The sequence below is a fragment of the Caenorhabditis briggsae genome (assembly GCF_000004555.2).
Source record: "Caenorhabditis briggsae complete genome, chrIV, whole genome shotgun sequence".
In the NCBI taxonomy this organism is placed as follows: domain Eukaryota; kingdom Metazoa; phylum Nematoda; class Chromadorea; order Rhabditida; family Rhabditidae; genus Caenorhabditis; species Caenorhabditis briggsae.
Genome location: NC_013487.2, coordinates 9,583,378 through 9,602,077, shown reverse-complemented (window position 1 = coordinate 9,602,077; position 18,700 = coordinate 9,583,378). Strand labels below are relative to the sequence as shown.

The window sequence follows — 18,700 nt, the reverse complement described above, 5'->3', positions numbered from 1 at the left end:
ACTTTTTGATATCTTTCAAAAGAAGTGAGATATATAGGCTCAAAGTGGACGATCCGGGTGTCGTTCTATTAGAGGTTTTACGGTAAGAATAATTATGAAGTCCTAGCTATGAACTTTTCAGTTCCTCTCTTCAAACTCGTCGTCTTAATGGAGCGCTGAACCGAATGCCAGTGAACTTCTATGATCGTGTGTGGACAATTTTAGAACGATCGAAACATGGAATCATCATTGCCGATCAATTCCTCCCACAGCAGCCCACATTGAGTGATATGACGAGATTCGAACTGACATTCTCCTACAAAATTGAAGCAATGCTCAGTCGTATTTCCCACCCTGAATATAGACAGTTGCTCGTAGAGGTTGGTTTTTTGAAAAGGTTCCTTTCCCATTGACCAGTTGTTTTGGCATACAAATCGTCTCATCTGACCCATTTCTCGTGATCTGATTCGAATTTCCGGTGGAAACAACATTATTTCAAACAAATATCTTTTGAAGTTAGTCTTGAAGTTTGATCTATCTTCTTTCTTAAAGTTTGGATTTTATCGGATCAAAAGGCAATACAAAGTAGGCTTGAAAAGCTTGAAGAGTGTTGATTCCATTATCAGAAGCATTCCATAGTTCTGTAGATCCCTGAACATGTGTGTCTTGCAATGCGATTCCCGCATCCCACCACATATTAACGATTAGACGACGATTTGACTACGTAACTGAGCTCCTTGGGGGGATAGCGAGCTCATCGGAAGGGATAATAAGCGAAAAAACACTCTGAAAACACAAGTGAAAAATAGTTTCTAATCCTCCACTTCTCACAATCTTTTTCCTGATGACTCTTCAACTCAGTGCCTAATATGTTTATTAGGAAAATAAGATCCCCCAGACGAAAAAATCAGTGACGACACGGAATGAATCAGGTATGAGAAAATTTCATGTTCGTAATCATGAGATTGTCAAAACAACCTTAAATGTCTGAAAATTAGAAATTATTGATTCTCGGTTTCAGTTGCTGTCGATCATCGCTACCATTCTTGAGAGGAATCCGGAAATCGCCTTCACACATTCTCGCATTGACTGTGACAGTGTAGGAATCAAAATTTCATCTCTTTCTTTAAAAAAACCCCTTATCTTTTTAGCTGATCAAAAAAGGATTCGCCATGTTCGCTGCAGAAGAAGGCATCAAGGATCTGAACGATTTGACTCCATTCTATCAGCTGGAAGGACAAGCTCTCTCCACATCGACCGCCACTTTCTTGACCAAGGTAAATGTTGCTCATCATGAGGAATTGAAAGGACAGGGATTAGTGGAAGTTTTCCTTCCGGTGTTAATGATAATTATCAAAAAGATGATGTCAACGGTTCTTTGAAAGAAAATAGGGATTATCAGGTGGGAGAAATGATGGCGGAAGAAGCCGAAAAAACACAGGGATTCTCGAATGACAAAGGGCCAATTGAAATGCCAAATTATGATGATAGATAATATATGAACTAGACATTCTTGTCTAGAATAAAATGGAAATATTTCATGATACGCCGAGGTGGAAGTATTGGTCCTTATATCGGAAAACCTGTAATAGAAGAACCCCCTAACTTTTATTTATAAGCCAATTTTTCTGTCCTTGTCAAAGATATGAAAAAGGTGTCAACGGAAAAATTTGTTTAGCATAACATCAGAAGTGTTTTTTTTCCAGTTAACACCTTGTTGATATATTGCATAGGAATTGAAAAAGTCGAGCTCAAACTTTGCAGTGTGCGAGCCCTACCATTATAGGTTGGACGGTATGAAACATTTTCTAGTTGAACGAATAGTGCAGTAATTTAAGACAATCTGTGCAATATCTCTTTTGCTAGAAAAAAACAGTAAACCAAATGTCAGCCTCTGCTTTTTGCTTCTCTTCTCGAAGTACTACATTTTTACCTTCTATTGAATTCATTTTTCTTCTTTTTGAACATCGAAGAAAATAACAGCGGCGAGCAATAAAATCTCGTCATTTTATCATCTGTTTTGTCTGTGATATTTGAGATTAGGAACGGTTTTTAAGACAAGATTTTTGGCCCCCATGTGGAAGGTTTTCCAAGTTTCCAAGTGATGCTAGTTTCCAATATGTATAAATCTGTAAATTCTTGGAAGAAAATTATGAGATCAATGAGTCAAATATGCGCGTCAAAACTATCATAGAGATGAAGATAAAAAGAAGAAAAAAAAAGGAAAAAGACTTCCAAATTTAGATATTCTCAAATGAGATTTGATCCCCGTTTCTCCTTGATAAGTGCACATCAGTAGCCAATAAAAAGGATTAGGAGTATCTTCATAAGTTCTGGAAAGATTCTTTACATTGAACAAAAATTCAATAGGTCTACATAAAAATGGACTAGATCAAATACATAAAAATGGACTAGATCAAAGGTGCACTATCAATTGTTTAATTTTAGGCTGTCGTCGAATTCATCCTAGCCGGCCGTCATTTCTCCCAAGTCATCAACATCTTCGGCGAAGGAACACCAGAAGAAAAAACACTTCCAAATCAAGCTCATCGTGGAAAAATGCCAAAGATTTTGTACACTGGACGAGCGAGTAGCGAGAAGAAAAAACGTCATCTAGGAGGAAATCATACTCCTCACCAGTCGCAATTACATCTCCCAACGCCAACTACTCTTAACCCTGGAGCTATCACACCAGGAGCCGTGACTCCTGGTCCATTGACATCCCATTCAGGAGGACAAGGACAGGACGAGAGTTGTCGACTTCAATAATCAAAGGTTATTTTTGAATCTTATTCTTCGTCGCCTACGACACATAGCAGAACAAGCAAACGAATAATTGGGCATCTTCCTAGGGATTATCCAGAAAAGATCAGCTTACGGATTATGACGTCCCCAAAGTCGCCACCCCGTGTCTGTTTTATGTGATGCCGCATAGTCAAAAATTTTCCCCCAGACAAAACAAAATTTCAAACAATCTCAATTTCAAATTTCAGGCACGTGACTAGAGTAACGTGTCGACAGAGACTCGTGTCGATTAAAAGAAAAAATAACTGAAAAATCGTCACAGAGTCGACTTTTGTCGATTCCTGTCGACAAAAGTCGACAAATGTTGAGACGAGTCGACACGACACCGGCATAACTTTATGAAGGCCTAACTGCTGCAAATTGAATTTTCTAGGCCACTAAAGTTATGACCTAGAAATGGTCTATCATTATCCCGGTGTGATTTTTAGGCCGTTTACCATTGTGGCCTAGAAAACTCAACTTATAAAAGTTAGGCCACCATCAGATTCCGTATACCGTAAAATTTTCATTTGTCCGTATTCCGGATTCCGAGAAAATTATTTTATTCCGGATTCCGTCACTCAAAAAAGTCATTACGGACATCTATGATTTATAGGCATTAAAAGTTTCGCGTCCTAGAAAATTCGTTTTGAGAAAATTAGGTCACCATATAGTTAGGTGTCGTGTCGACTCGGCTCGACATTTATCGACTTTTGTCGACATTTGTCGACTTTTGTCGACACGATATCGCTCTTGGTGAAGGTCGACTCCTTCAAAACGACGTTTTGACTCAAAATCGATCGACAATCGTGTCGACACGTTACTCTACACGTGACTCATTATCATCTTCTTCATGACCCATCATCATAATCCAGCCATCGTCAACCTTATCTGATAATAAACAGAAAACCATGTAGAGATATATGTAGAAAAGTTCAAAATGTTTTATTTGCGTGCCATATTTCGTGCCTTTTCTAATGCTGCCATATTTTTTTGATTTAAAATAAATGTTACTGTATGTTTCCACCCTCTCCTTGCTTTCATTCATTTTCTCAGGTTCACTAACCTTCCTCTTATTATAACTGATTTTGTAAAACTCGATAACTTTTTTACAAATTTATTGTTTCACACATGGCGATGTCCATAATACCTGGATGCACCGTCTACAACTAGATCCAAATATAAAACATCAGGGGCGATTCATCAAAATAGATGTACAGTCAAAATAGAGAGCGATGGGATAGTAGTTGTAGAGACAGAAAAAGACAAAAATAAGTATTTTTGAGAGAGATTTCCCCATTGGGGAATACAGTTGGTATGTCAGTGACACTGTCATCTGACAGGGAAGAAAAAAAGAACATGAGCGAAAATGCTCAAACGGAGAGAGACGGAGCAGAGAGACCGTTCAAAAAAGCTGGGAACAATACTGGTGGAGCGACGGTAGTTGGTTCGAAGACTTGTGGAGATGGCTGGAGGAGGAACGTGATAAGAGCTGGAGTGACGGCAGTTGGATTTTGAAGGAGTTGATTGATCAATCTGTAAGAGGGAACAGTTAGTTTCCATGACATCTCGGTGCTCAACTTACGATTGTTTGAAGAGACTGGTGACGTCGACACCGGCAGCGCCGAGTGCTTCCATAGTGAGATCCATCTCTCCGTAAGGAGAGAGCAGTGGTGGAGATCCGGAAGGAGTGCTGTCATTGGTGGTGCTCGGTGGGGTAGAGATCACACTATCTCGGTCATCAGTTGTAGTTGTTAGAATTGAACTGCGGCGAGTGGTAGTGGTGTAGGTTTGATGTCCTGAAATATGGATTGTTGTAATTTGGAAACTGTAGTTTTGATTCTTACCATTCTTGTCACTGGTGTAGGTCACCAAGGTTCCATCCGGTTCGACCAAAGTCTCCTCTTCGTTTCTGGCCACTATGCGCAGGCGCATGTTACCATTCTTGGATCGGAGAGCCTTGACCACAGCCGTGGACTGATCCGGTTGACGATGCCGGAACCTTCGGATTAGAGCATTGGCTCGCATGCTCATCACAGATGAACAGGTTCCGCAGTTGCAATCCTTGTACGGACAGACTCCAGCATGCCCCTTCAGGATGGCGTACAGACCGTGTCCTTCACACTTTCGGCAAGTGAGACGTTTCACTGAAAGTGATGTGGGTGGTTTAAATTAATTCCAGAAAGCAGGTGTAACTCACTGGCTTTCTTTTGAGATGAAGACGCAACGTCAACCAAAATGATCTCAGTGGAAGCTTCGACTGGAACGATAACTTGCATTTTTAATGCGCTGGTAGAAGGTGAAGAAGAGGAGAAAATTTAAGAGATTCGAGAACGAGAACACCGGCTGTTTTATGAAATGAGCTCCGAGAGCATGAGTTATATCTCTCTAAAAAAATGAAGGGGCGGAGTCGGAGGTCTGAAAATGCGAAGGCTATATGGGAGGAGCTAGAATCGAGAAGAGAATGAGAAAAACATAGATTTTCGGTCATCCATATCCTCTCTTCACACTCTCTCTCCCTTTTTCAGTGGAGATACATTTTAGGAGGATAACAGGATTAAATGTTAAGTGATAGGATGATGAGGTGGCAAATAGTGAAAAAGATAAAGTGAAGAAAGTTTTAGTTAAAGGCTAATCGAATAATGAGTCAGGAAGCTGAAAAGGTTGCAAATGGCAGAAGAAGAAGGAGAATATGGATTGGATTATAACAGATTTGAAAGACCAATCAAGAGAAAAAAGTGGGAAGAACTTATCAATGAGGGCTTCTTAGACTCCCGGTTCAATGTGACGTATAGGGTTCAATAGTTGAGGATATATCCTAAAAAGATTCCATTATCAATGTGTCGGCTGATAGCTCTGATAGCAGTAAGATTGAAACGAATTATGATGCATCATATCTGAAACTTCTTAGGGCTGGATTGTCATGTACGCTTATGTTTCCCCCATATGGGGGTATATACGAAGATCGTATAGTAGCCTTCCAGTTAAGCACGATCCGCGTACTTCCTTGTTATTCGAAGCTTCTAATTGTTTTCGCAATTATCACATATCCATGAGCGTAGACAAAGACTAACATTTGGCACATATGGGAATATAAAAACGATTATTGTTTTTCACATACCTACAAAATATGTCTGTCTTCTTGGAAAAAACAGTAACTTTAGCCGTACTTTTTAGCCCACCAGAAGCTTTGTCGAGTGGGAAGTCAGTGGATACCGGGAAACTGGAAACGTAGAGCCCTTTTTTCTTCAATCACACTTCCGCCGGCTCTTGATTTTGTCATAGATAATCGTGTCGTTTTTTTCTCACTGCTTTGGCTTGTAGGATAGATTTCGAGACTTATTTCCCTCCCTTCGAAAGCTCATCCTCGGGAATCCTGAGCTTCCTAAAAGTTACGTAAAATCCGATAATACTAGACGAGATTCCTGGAACTGTGATGAGCCGATCACATGAGAGGTGTTTTGGAAATTTTCAGAGACAATAAGAAATCAACATATGAGTCTGATGTGTAATGCGGGTAGAAGTCTTGGAAACTAGTCTTGGATGAGTTACAAGAAAATGTAAAAAGCCTTCTTCGTCCAAAAATGGAACAGTCTCGCATTCGTTAATGGAATCAATCAACTTTAACCAATATATTAGTACAGATAAAGTCTCAAATCAACACTTTCATGTAGTACTTTCCCCCGAAGCTACTGTAAGCTGCTCTCGTTACTCCTTTCCATGCGTTCCAATTGATCTAAATTCGACACGTGTTTTCTTTCCCGCAAATACAGGGCGTTTACCAATGAACAAGGCCATCAAGGTAGTATCTTTCCTCTCATTCTGTTCTCACTCCCGTTTCTTCGGAAGTATGACATGACCACCGACGAGATATCACACTACCTTGAATCGTAGTCGTATATGTTCTTCTCGCACGCATGAAAGTGTTTTGTATGCTGCCGAACTATACACTACACTCCTTTTATTTTTCTCTGAATCCGAGAGCTCAGTGTCTTCTTTTTCTTACAAACAAAAAAAATGAGTAGGAGCTTGGGATACTTATCCCACTATATCTTTTTGGGGGTGAATGGTTGAAAAATTAGATGGTCATTCAGTTAAAAAAGTAGACAGGAATGAAAGAAATCAGAAAATGATGGAAACAGTTTTTTTCTAAATGAAAAAGCAAAAGTTGCTGAAACGAAATATCAGGGAGCCGGCGAGATGATTCACCGTTTTCATATGAAACGAAAAAAAACGCTGTTCTTGTTCTCTTAGTTCACCCCCATTTTCCCCATTTTTTACGGAATCATCTCCATTGTTCAATTGACACACCCCTCTCTGGACACGCGCTCACCGGACCTATTGATACGAATACATTTCACTGTTTGACCAGTTGAAATATGGTATTGAAATTAAAAAGGACGATTTTCAGAAAGAAACTATTTCATACAGTTACTATACTCACCCAGAAATAATCGAGAGTCCCACGAAGACAACTACCGTTATCTAAAAATATGTTTATTTGCCGTATTTGTTTTCTCGATTTACAGTCCATTCTTTCCCAATAACAGAAAACTCAACGAAAAACAGTGAAAATCGAAAAAAAAGGCAAATACTCATTAGCTTGATGATCTTTTGCTAAATGCTCACTTGCTAAATATGCTCATTTGCTAAACTCGCTCATTTGCTAAAATAGTCTCACTTGCTAAATTTCATTTACTAAATTTCGATCATTTGCTGAATAGAGGATTTGTTCAAATTGAAGGCTTAGGCTGAAACTCCTTACCGGAAAACAGGAGTTTAAGCCTAAGCCTAAAATTTAAAGCAAAAACCGGAATATTCTGTAAAAAATTCAGTCAACAAGTACTGAAATTAGAAAATAACAGCAAAATTTCCACTTTTTCATTTTTAGCAAATGATCAAAATTTACTAAATGAAATTTAGCAAGTGAGACTATTTTAGCAAATGAGCGAGTTTAGCAAGTGAGCATATTTAGCAAGTGAGCATTTAGCAAAAGATCATCAAGCTAATGAGTATTTGCCAAAAAAAAACCTGAAATTAAGAATTTTTAGGTTACTGTCGTTGTGGGACCTTCGGCCTTGGCCACCGGCGTTTCTCGCCTAGAATTCAGATGTTTTTTTACCATATTAATATATTGAACAGTCTCAAAAATAATCAGCAATTAATTATCAATTATTATATTCCCTCATGTCTGGTTTTTCAAAGTTGACTCATTCTTGGTAGATGGTTTTTTATGTGAACAACTCATATACCATATATGGTTGAATTTCAAATCAGTTCTTGGCAGAACTTAGTAGCAATCGTAATTCATATATCCAACGGTTTACTTTTTGAAAAATTTCCTTCTTCATCATGCAGATTGCTGCTACTCTCTTTGTGTTTAGTTTTTTGTCCAGGTCCAGGTGGACTTTACCCTTTTCCAATTCATCACACCATTCATCTCCAAACGCAGAACAGAGTCTACTCTTTTTTGATCACACATCGCTATTTTTTTCACCTCATTTTCTTATCACTATCACTCTCTCAATCAGTGTAACATCACGAATAAAACATTTCGGAAATCAGCTCGAAATCGAGTAGTCTTATCGCAACTCAATTTTCCCTTTCTCTCTTTTCCTCTCTTTTGTTCCTCAATTTTGAAATGCTATGAAACAATCTAATAATTTCAGGGTAAACAATGGTCCTATTCTTGATTATTCTAATAGTCATAATAGGTCTTCTTCTCTGGAAGTGGTTGGATATTCGAAGCACCGATGAGCTGACCAATGCACTGAAGCTTGTCAGCAGTGGAAACGGCCAACATGTGTTGTCGAATGCATTCCAGGTGCTTTTACACTTTCTGTCCGCAATTTTTAATTCTGATAAAAGTGTCCCAAATTGGGAGACCATTTCAAAGAAAACTAGAAAAGTGTGTTTCAGTACATGCAACTTTTTTGACTCTCCGGAAGTCTCGCAGTAATTTCCGATGAGACAGGTGTAAATGTTTGAATTTTTAGTTCGCGTAGGATATGAAATTATGATTTCACATTACATATTTCCATATTCAACATTTCGCTTTCTTTTCTGGAAATCAGAAATAGAACAAACAAAATGCTGAAAGGTGAAATAAGAGTCAGATTCAAATTAGATGAAACGTCAGATTAGGAAAAGAGGGAAAAGATTGAATTTGCAGTTGGTCGCTAAAAAGAAAAATGAGAAATGGGGACTTGGTTCTAACAGTATACAAATGTGTACAAAAATAGGTGGACTCTCCAAAAAGAATAACAAAGAATGAAGTTGCTAAACCTGAAATCGATTTATTTCAGGTAGACGAAAAATCAAAGCGACACGGGGGAGAGCTTGTCGCTTCGGTACTCAAGGCTCATGATGTAGAAGAGATTTTCGTTCTCTGTGGAGGACACATCTCTCCAATTCTCGTTGCTGCTGAAAAGCTCGGAATCAAAATTGTGGATACGAGACATGAGGTTATCAAGGTTATCAGAAGGTGTTCGTGAATTTCAATAATTTTAGGTTACCGCTGTTTTTGCTGCGGACGCTGTTGCCCGTCTCCGTCAATCCATTGGAGTTGCTGCCGTGACTGCTGGTCCAGGACTTACCAACACTATCACTGCTGTGAAGAATGCTCAAATGGCCGAGAGTCCATTGCTACTCATCGGAGGAGCTGCGCCAACTCTCTTGAAGGGAAGAGGAGCTCTCCAGGTTCGAATATATTCCATAAACTGGCAAGTATTTCAAAATCTAATTTTCCAGGATATCGACCAAATGGTTCTATTCCGTCCACTCTGCAAATACGTTGCTCGCGTCGAACGTCTTCGAGACATCGTCCCAACACTTCGCCAAGCTATCAAAGCAGCTAAATCTGGATGCCCAGGACCAGTTTTCGTCGAGTTCCCGGTTGATGTTCTCTATCCGTATGAACTGGTTGTAAAGGAAATTGGATTCAATCCAAATGCCAAAGGATTCATCCAAAAGGTTCTTAACTTCTATCTTCGTTGCCACGTTTCTCGCCAGTTCAGCAGTGCCTGGATTCAACAAGACATTACCCCACTTCCAACCAGCATCCCAATGCCAAAAAGTGAACAAATTGAAGAGATTGTTCAACTGGTTAAATCTGCGAAACGACCGGTTCTTCTCATCGGAAGCCAGGCTACTCTTCCACCAGTCAAGCCTACTGATTTAGTAAGAGCAGTTGAAGCTCTTGGATGTCCTGTATTCCTTGGTGGAATGGCACGTGGACTTCTCGGAAAAGATCATCCACTTCAAATGCGCCAAGTTAGAAGAGATGCTCTTAAGGACGCTGATTTGACTATTCTGGCTGGAACAGTTTGTGATTTCCGTTTGAGTTATGGAAGAACCCTTTCAAAGAAAAGTAAAATCGTTGCCCTCAACAGAAACTACAGTCAATTGACAAAGAACGAAAAGGCGTTTTGGAATTCAAATGTTTCAATTCAAGCAGATGTTGCCACATCTCTTGTTCAAGTAGCAAATGCACTCGGATCGAATCACAGTAAACCATCAGAATGGGTGAAGACACTCAGAGAGAAGGATAACGAGAAGGAAGCTGCAAATGCCAAGAAGATGGAGCAAAAACTGACTAATGGATTCCTGAACCCACTTAACTTCCTGAAGACGTTAGACCAATCCCTTCCTGATGATGCTATTCTTGTGGCTGACGGTGGAGACTTTGTTGGATCAGCTGCTTATATTGTTCGTCCACGTGGACCACTTCAATGGCTGGATCCAGGAGCATTCGGAACACTTGGAGTTGGAGGAGGATTCGCTCTCGGAGCAAAGACTGTTTATCCAAAACGACCAGTGTACATCATTTGGGGAGATGGCTCATGCGGATATTCTCTGATGGAATATGACACGTTTGCCAGACACAAGTGAGTTGAAAAAGGAGAGAATAAGAAGATGAAAGCAAAGTCGATGATTATAGGCTCCCCGTCATCGGAATTGTTGGAAATGATGCTTGCTGGACACAAATTGCTCGTGAACAAGTACCAATGTTCCAAAGTTCGGTGGCTGTTGATTTGGCGGTAATAGGATAGATTAGAAACATGGACATCAATTGATTTTTTCAGAGAACTCGTTACGACAACGTTGCCAAATCACTCGGATCCTGGGGAGAGACTATCGATGAGCAAAATGTCGATGAGACTCGTAAAGTTTTGGATGAAGCCCTTGCCGTGTGCCGATCTGGAGAACAATCCGCTCTCGTTAATGTGCTTATTGGAAAAACCGATTTCAGAGAGGGATCTATCTCTGTCTAATTATATATATATATATATATATATACCATTTCTTATGATTCTCTTGTTCTTCTCTCATTCCTTTTTCGTTTGTTTTTGTGTACGGTGTGTGCCAGATGTTTATTCCATAAATTTTGTTTGAAAAATCATGCGTTTCGGATGTTCCGCAGCTTTTCAGTGACCATTGGCGATTAGTCAGTGAATCAGGATTGTGTTTTTACAGGATAATCTTCTTGGATCATTAGACGTCACAATCTTTTATACGAGGTGTCTACTTCCAGGGAGGAATTTATTGAAAGAAACGAAATATACAATGAGACAACTACACCATTTAATTTTCAAACATTTAGAGAAGTAATAGCCAGATATTCTTTACGATGGTCCAAGTGGAATTGAAGAGCAGCAACAAAGTTTCGGAGGATATTTCGAACATCGTCATCTTTCACTGAAAATTTCGTATTATTCTTGTATGGAGGCGGTGAACTGAGATTTGATTCAAAGGCGCATCGTCAGTTCTGAACCGAAAACAGTGAAATTTTTCTGAGAAAATGACTGCGCTGTCGGTACCGTATCTCGAAATTGTTTTATTTTTGCCTATTCCTCTTAGATTTTTACTCTTTTCCTTTGATTTCCCTCCGATCCTCAAGAAGCCAAACTAAATGTGTTTCGAGATACGGTATCAAATGCGCATGCATTTTCTCGAAAAAAAAATCACTGACTTCGCTTCAGTACAGACGATTGAAATACATTTTCGCCCGCAAGGGTCATCGCCGCCGGACCAAAACAATACCTCTAATATGTTTCATTTCTTCTAAAGGAAGCTGCTTCAAAAACTCCTGATAAATATATTCCATTTGAGGTGACAAATTCGTAGAATCTTTGTTTCCAATGATATCGAAAATCTGATTTTCATATTCTTCCTCGGTAGCGAGAATGGAAGATTTCGTCGGTTTTGCTTTTTGTTTTGGCATTGGGCAGAGAGCAAAAAGTGGGCAAATTCCGCCGCCAACTTTTTTGGTCAACATGAAAATGAGCTGGAAAGTTCTTGAGTAATACAAATATGAGCATCCTAAACCAACCTCGAAAATAGCAGCACAAAGCGCATTCGGAAGAATTGGAATCTTTATTGTAGATGATAGACCAATAGAGCACACGGTAATTCCCACATGTTTCAAAAGACCGCCACCGAGTACAAGACCTGTTACTAAACCGAGCACATCCTGCATAATACTGCAAACTGGACACAGAAGATGTAGAGGATTGAGGTCGAGTTGCAGTGGATCAAGTCTTAGAGTTTCGTTCACAGGATACCCATCTTGATAGATAGAATCAGAATACAGTACTCTAGAAACTACGTCGACTGGACTGGCTGCCAGAAAGAGGAGAAAGACTAGAACTGGCCGATGATTTAGAAACATTTCGAATCAAAGATTTGTGGTCGACAGGCTATAATTTTTATGCTCAACGAGGTGATAAGGATGTTTTGAGGTTAAAGTGTTTTTGTTATTAATTCAAAAGTTATTATCAGTCAAAAGAATACAAACTCGACACTGTCTGAATGAAAAATAATGATCAAGGAACAAAACGGTTTACAATCGACTTCCTGGTTTATGAAACAAAGGTCTGAAGCGGAGATCTGCCTGAAATTTATTTTACGGACGTCGTCAAAATGAAAACACAAACTCGCGAATTGGGAACAGGAAAAAACGGTCTTCTATTCAATTAAATTGAAACTTTTCGACGACGGATCTCTCTTCCGCATAATGCATACAAGAATGGTTATTCTTGAATGAAACAAATGAACAGTTGAACTGAGTATCTCTTCTTTTTTTTTGGAATTTGCTTTTCAGATATGAAAACAAAATATAGAGAAACTATCTATAATTGAGATACAGTAAGACCTGTGGCACTGTTTGAACACAGTTGTCTCATTTTCTATAAAAGATATCAAAAAGTGGTCAACTGACAAAATGTTTATTATAATGACTGGGCATGCATAAACATTTCTGGTGATGTAAGTCTCACCAAAAAAGAATGAGAAAAAGTCTTAAGAATATTGTTCGAATATTCGAAAATTTTAAAAAGTTGAATTTTTCCAGATACCGTAAAACCTGTATTAGAAGGGCCGGCCCTTCTATTTTTCGTGGAGTCCCTAAGGGGGCACTTCAATTAGAGGGGCCCTTCAATTAGAGGGGGCACTTGTATTTTTCGTGGGGTCGCTGAGAATGGAACTTTTATTGGAGGGGCATCATTTTTCAGTAAAATTTCGTTTTTCTTCTCAGAATCCATTACAATTTCTCCATAAACACAAAATTTCTAATATTGTCAAATTTTCGAAAACTGGCACCTGAGCGTTGTTCGTACCGATTTACGAGGCCCCGCCCTCAAATCCCATATTATATAGAACGAAATTAATTTTTCTCAATAAAATCCAGGTTTCTTTAATAAAATTCAGGTTTCTTGGTAAAATTCGCTGGAATTTCTAGAAATTTTTCAAATTGAAAATCCAAACGAAAATCGCTCGAACGAGACGAAAATCTGTAATATAGCGACGGCATTCAAATTCTCATGTGACAGTTTTTCAAAAATTAGACAATGATTCAATCAAAACAACGGAAAAAAACGGCTGAAAATCAAAGGGATAGTCAAAGGGGCACTTCAATTAGAGGGGCCCTTCAATTTCAGGGGTCCTTCTAATACAGGTTTTACGGTATCTCCAAAAATTGTTTTTTTGTGTTCGTAAATGAGCAGCTTGTTACAAAATGTCTTATTCTTGTTAAAAACAACAAGAACCGACCAACTGCGTTGTATTTCCAGAACTTTAACCTTTACAAATTTAGACATTCTGCGTCTCCGTTTTCATCTGGTGGACACCTGAACTACGTAAAAAGTATCACTTTTTTCAGTGAATCTAATCATGTTTGATCCCATCTGCTGCATCTACCTCAGGATTCTTCTTCATCCGTATATCTAATTTCTTTCTGTCAGAAATCAAAGAAAAAACCTTCGAGAAAATGTTTTTCTTGGTTCTCAGAATATGTGATGTGTGGTGCAGTTTTTTCTTTGAGTTGTGGCAGCTTTACTTCTCTAGAATTCAGTAAACAAATCTGCTCACCACACACAGACAATTTTTCTGATTTGTATTCATTTTTGTAGGTTGTGCCGAAGGTGGGAGGTGAAACTGAATTGTTTTCAGGAAGTTTCAGGAACCGGTACGAAGAAATTTGCTTCATATTTTTGTCTACAAACTGTTTTTACCAAAATTTTGTATATAAAGTCTTCCTCCTTCCAGTAAATTTCTCTTCTGAAGTTTCTCCATTTCTCGTATAAATTTCATGTTCTTCTGATTTCTTATCCGCCGTCGCTGCTCATTTTCGTACTTCCTCTTTCCCAATGACACCTAAATGTGTTTTCGTCAAAAACAGAAGAGAAGCTTGAGTCATTTTGTTTTCGAATGTCTTCAAGATTTGAAAACCCTCATTACATGTCTTTATTCGAGATTTTCCCCATATCTTCACAACGCGGTACACATATTTTTTTGAAACGGATAGAAGTGACATTTTTGATTTTTTGAGGACATTTGGAACCGTAGATGGAGATTTCCTAATTCGGTTCTAACTGAAATAATCTTTAAAAATTTAATAGAATGGCCCCTGACTTTGAACTTTGGGACACTTTATCTCGGTTCCTGTCAAAGATATAAAACAGTTGTCGACTGATATAATGTTTGTGATATAATGATAAACAATTTATGAGTTTACAACTGTTTTTATCTTTTACAGATACCGAGATAAATTGGCTCAAGTCTAAAGTTATGGGCTCTTCTATTACAGGCTTTACGGTATGTGTTACTAAGTTCATAAATGTGTCGATAACTTGTTCCAATGTCCAATATTCATTTAAATCCTTTTTTCTAGAACACCTTGCTTTCTATTTATTCGGCTCTCATTTTTTGTTTTTCATCTCGATTCTTCGCTTTCTTGTTAGTAGCAAAACCGGCAGATGGTGGGAATCAACCACTGCAAATTATTCATGCAGACAATTATTTCCTGCAAATTTTGTATCCAGTCTACAATTATTATTTGATTTTTTGGAAAACACCAAGGTCTTCTCCCAGAAAATGTTCGCTCAGATAATGAGTACAAATCTTGCACCTTGGACATGACTTGTTGGTTTACGGGTGTATATAAGCTCACACATTTTGTACCCGATGTATCATTTATTCTCTGATTTTCTAATGTAGCCTTATTTGTATCCTGGTTGTTCAGTAATCTGAGCGACGTTGATGGAGATATTTAACAGATCATCCACGGTGTGATCATCCACTGTGTGAGACTTCGTGAATTTGTTTATTGATTTTTTGTATGCTTCAATAAATTTCTTGTCGATAGCTGATTCTACTTTCGGTAGTATAGTTATGCCTTGGCTATGCGGGCGGGCCGTTGACTGTCACCGTTTTTTAACGAAATAATGCTAGACACGGTAGCTGTTGACTTAAGTACAAAAATTCTCCCTAGCCTTAGGAAGCTCATACTCAAATTAGTTGTCTGAAGCATTAGATGTCAGTAATTTCTGAGATTTAACCCATATGTATCTACCATAGATATCATCTGCCGGTTCTGAGTACCATAAGATTCCCAGAATGATCATAAGGCATTCTTGACAGCTAGCTCATATTAATCATTCGGAACCGAAAACTGGTTTTGTTAGCTTTCTTCTGCTCGATTCGGAGAACGAAGTATTCAAACTTTTCTGTGGTTTCTTGGTTTTTTTAGGCTAACCCGATGAGTCAAAAGCCAGATTTGCCATGAAATTTTTGAATAATTCGAAGCTGAGTATTACTTTTTTAACACTCACTAAAAAATATTTCCAATAGGTACATGCTCGGAAACACATTTTCTTATGGTACTAAGCATTTATCCTCTTATAGTTAGCTCCATTTTCTACAAACTGATATAGAATAGGTTTCCAAGAGACGCAAACATGTGTGACAAGTACAAGTACAAAACGCATTCTGTGCTTCTCGTTTTCTCTGTGCTCTCCACTAACTCTTCGTAACCTCTCCTTCTCCCGTTTCTATGAATAAGAATGCTTGAATTCTTGAACTCAACATCTATATCAAAAAACATGCGACAACATCCAGAATAGTTCCTAAATTTTCGGATCTTTGCGTTTAGCCGGGGGGGGGGGGGGGGGATTTGTGAGCACTAGCATTATCCTACGTGTGGGATGAGGAGATATAAAGTGGGGAAGAGAGAAAAATAGTAATATGTGATATCTAGTGTGCTCCATAATCTTCTATTGCTTATTTCGTGTGCTTTTCTTCTCATATTCAGTTTAAGACTCAGAATAGAGCACGTTCCGTGTTCTTTCTTCTTTCCTCTTTAATCATTATTATTTTTCCGTTCTGTGGTTTCCGACACATTGCTTTTTTCAGCTGGTTTCCGACACCTACACATTTATATTTTTCAGAATGTTCGACGAATTCGTATCTGCGATGAAAGAACAGAAGAAGGATAAAAAACCAGAAACTAAATGTTAGTGTTATTTTTTTTCTTAAACTACGAAACCTGTAATAAAAAGACCCCTAACTTTCAACTTTTAACACATTTATCTCGGTTCCTTTCAAAGATATGAATAAGTTGTCAACTGAAAAATTTTGTATCATAATATCAGAAATGTTTTGTTAGTTAACCACTTTTTGATATCTTGCACAGGAATTGAGATAATTGAGCTCAAACTTGAAAGTGTGAGGGCCCTTCTACTTTCAGTTTTGTAAGAGTTATAATAGAACTACAAAAAATCAAAAGTTCGGAAAATAAGGTACAAGTTTAGTTCAGATTTTATGTTACTCGAAAGCAGGAGAAGAGATGAACTATCCAAACGTATTTTAAGAATTTTAGGCATTCCCATATTTCAAAACACCTCTGAAAATTCTGTTTTTCAGCCAAACTGAAGCAAATTACTGACGGAAAAATGACTTCGTTTGCTAATCATTCATTCAAAGTCTCCCAAGGAAATAGTTATCGTTTCGTAAGTTCTCATTTTATTTCACACAGCCAATATCTGATTCCAGCCATCAAACCAATTTGGATACAGTTTGTCCACATTCTCACCGTTCTTTCTCCAAAATTGTTGTGATGTGATTCGTCGATTTTTACGGTTGGAAGCGTATTGCGATGCAGTTGATGATCTTTCCGGACCACTCCCAAAGTCTATGTCAGGTTCAGCTGAGTTGGATCTTTTCCAGGCTTTGTTCTTTCCAAGAAGTATTGCTCCACGAACACCGGTATCTTATATACATGCCATAACAAAACTGCAAAATGTTCACAGATGAAACCAGCTGCTGCCACCCAAATGGCAGAACAAACTCTATCTGCAATGTGGTTCCGTCTCGTTGCTCATTACTTCGAATGGCTCGCTGGAATCTCGGAGCTACAGTATCTCGGAGATGAGGATAAACTTCGGTTGGCAGTGTGTCAACTTTGCAAAGTTGTTTGTTTTTCGGTGGTCTACGCGAATTACAATCGAGCATTAGATGGAGATGAAGAGTTGTTGCACTTTGGATCCGGATTCTATTGGGATCCAGCAAGAGGAAATGATCCACTGTAAGTTTGGAAATGAAGAAAGGAGAATCAAAGGATTTTCATTTTCAGAATGGATGATTACTGCCAAGAAATGAAGAGGATCATCAATCACATCATTGAGCCGGTCAAAAAAGTTGGAATGTCAAAAGAAGAGTTTGTTTTGGTCAAACTCATTGTTCTCTTCGATTGCAGTGAGTGTTCACATTGCATGTATCAGAATCCATGATACATTTTTCAGCTAATTTGATGGGACTCTCGCCTGCCGGTCTTGAGTTCACTAGATCGATGTGCAATAAATATCGAGTGACGTTGATGGAGTATGTTGGAATGAAAATGGAAGAGATGGCTGATTCCAAAGGATGGAGTGAAGGCGAAGTCAAAAATCGTACTATGGAAAGAATGAGAAATCTTCTGGACCTTCCAATTGGTGTGGAGGTTTGTATTTTCAGCATATCGTAGGACCTGTATTGGAAAGGGCTGGTCCATCTATTGGGGGGGGGGTCTCTAGGAGGCACTCACTTCAATTAGGGGGGCCCTTTTAATACAGGTTTTTCGGTATATTCTATTGAAAACAATTCTATAAGCAATTGCAAACGTCTAAACGAATTTTCAGAAACTCGGAAAGCTGGACGACGATAGTCTTGCTGCAATGGTGGAGAGCAACTACGGTGGAATGCGTGGAACTCTGCAACAACAAATTCACACTGAATCGAGAAAAGTACGACATCACTGAAACCTTCTCATGCCATCCAATCGAAACATATTTTATTTGTGATGTAAATTTTCGTATAGTATTATATCTTTTGTGTTCTTACTCGACAATGTACATTTCTCACACAATTTTGCACATAATTCTCTATTTTCCAGTCCCCGTTATTCGAATATTTTCAGCTTTTTTTCCATTTTCAGTCTAAAAAATCTCTTCGTTTATTCCGTTTTGCGTGTGAAGTGTGGGGGAAGTCCAAGTGTTTTACTCTTTTTTTCTGAATAGGAAAAGTAACGAAATTCGCAACAATTCTGGAGAGAATGTCTCCCTTTTTTACAACTTTAGGCCTCATGTGGATGCTTCTAATTGAAGAGAAAAAAAAGGAAAAATTG

The 18,700-nt window shown here is 38.5% G+C and overlaps 5 protein-coding genes across 5 annotated transcripts in view; 3 read left to right on the top strand and 2 right to left on the bottom strand.

Moving 5' to 3' along the window:
• The window catches only part of CBG03382, a gene marked incomplete at both ends in the record, with an annotated part of 11,090 nt that extends 8,342 nt beyond the window's left edge, over nt 1–2,748 (top strand). The window contains 4 exons of the mRNA XM_045235726.1: nt 154–363; nt 978–1,078; nt 1,131–1,265; nt 2,428–2,748. Coding sequence (XP_045092377.1) covers nt 154–363; nt 978–1,078; nt 1,131–1,265; nt 2,428–2,748 — 767 coding nt within the window. The remainder of the gene's footprint in view (nt 1–153; nt 364–977; nt 1,079–1,130; nt 1,266–2,427) is intronic.
• Nucleotides 2,749–4,136: 1,388 nt separating this feature from the next.
• Cbr-dmd-9 lies at nt 4,137–5,042 on the bottom strand (the record flags this gene model as incomplete). Its single annotated transcript, XM_002633652.1, has 4 exons — nt 4,137–4,299; nt 4,349–4,562; nt 4,611–4,910; nt 4,964–5,042. 4 exons carry the CDS (start codon nt 5,040–5,042, stop codon nt 4,137–4,139), a joined length of 756 nt encoding a protein of 251 aa, XP_002633698.1.
• A 3,398-nt stretch (nt 5,043–8,440) lies between these two features.
• CBG03380 lies at nt 8,441–11,036 on the top strand (the record flags this gene model as incomplete). Its single annotated transcript, XM_045235725.1, has 6 exons — nt 8,441–8,587; nt 9,069–9,236; nt 9,274–9,462; nt 9,514–10,649; nt 10,703–10,802; nt 10,848–11,036. The coding sequence occupies 6 exons, from the start codon at nt 8,441–8,443 to the stop codon at nt 11,034–11,036; spliced, it is 1,929 nt and encodes a 642-aa protein (XP_045092376.1).
• Nucleotides 11,037–11,353: 317 nt separating this feature from the next.
• Nucleotides 11,354–12,433, bottom strand: CBG03379 (the record flags this gene model as incomplete). Its single annotated transcript, XM_045235724.1, has 2 exons — nt 11,354–11,460; nt 12,091–12,433. 2 exons carry the CDS (start codon nt 12,431–12,433, stop codon nt 11,354–11,356), a joined length of 450 nt encoding a protein of 149 aa, XP_045092375.1.
• A 4,055-nt stretch (nt 12,434–16,488) lies between these two features.
• On the top strand, nt 16,489–18,335 carry CBG03378 (the record flags this gene model as incomplete). The annotated part of the gene is made up of 7 exons (XM_002633649.1): nt 16,489–16,552; nt 16,963–17,048; nt 17,092–17,304; nt 17,349–17,623; nt 17,672–17,793; nt 17,841–18,037; nt 18,216–18,335. 7 exons carry the CDS (start codon nt 16,489–16,491, stop codon nt 18,333–18,335), a joined length of 1,077 nt encoding a protein of 358 aa, XP_002633695.1.
• Nucleotides 18,336–18,700: the final 365 nt, after the last annotated feature.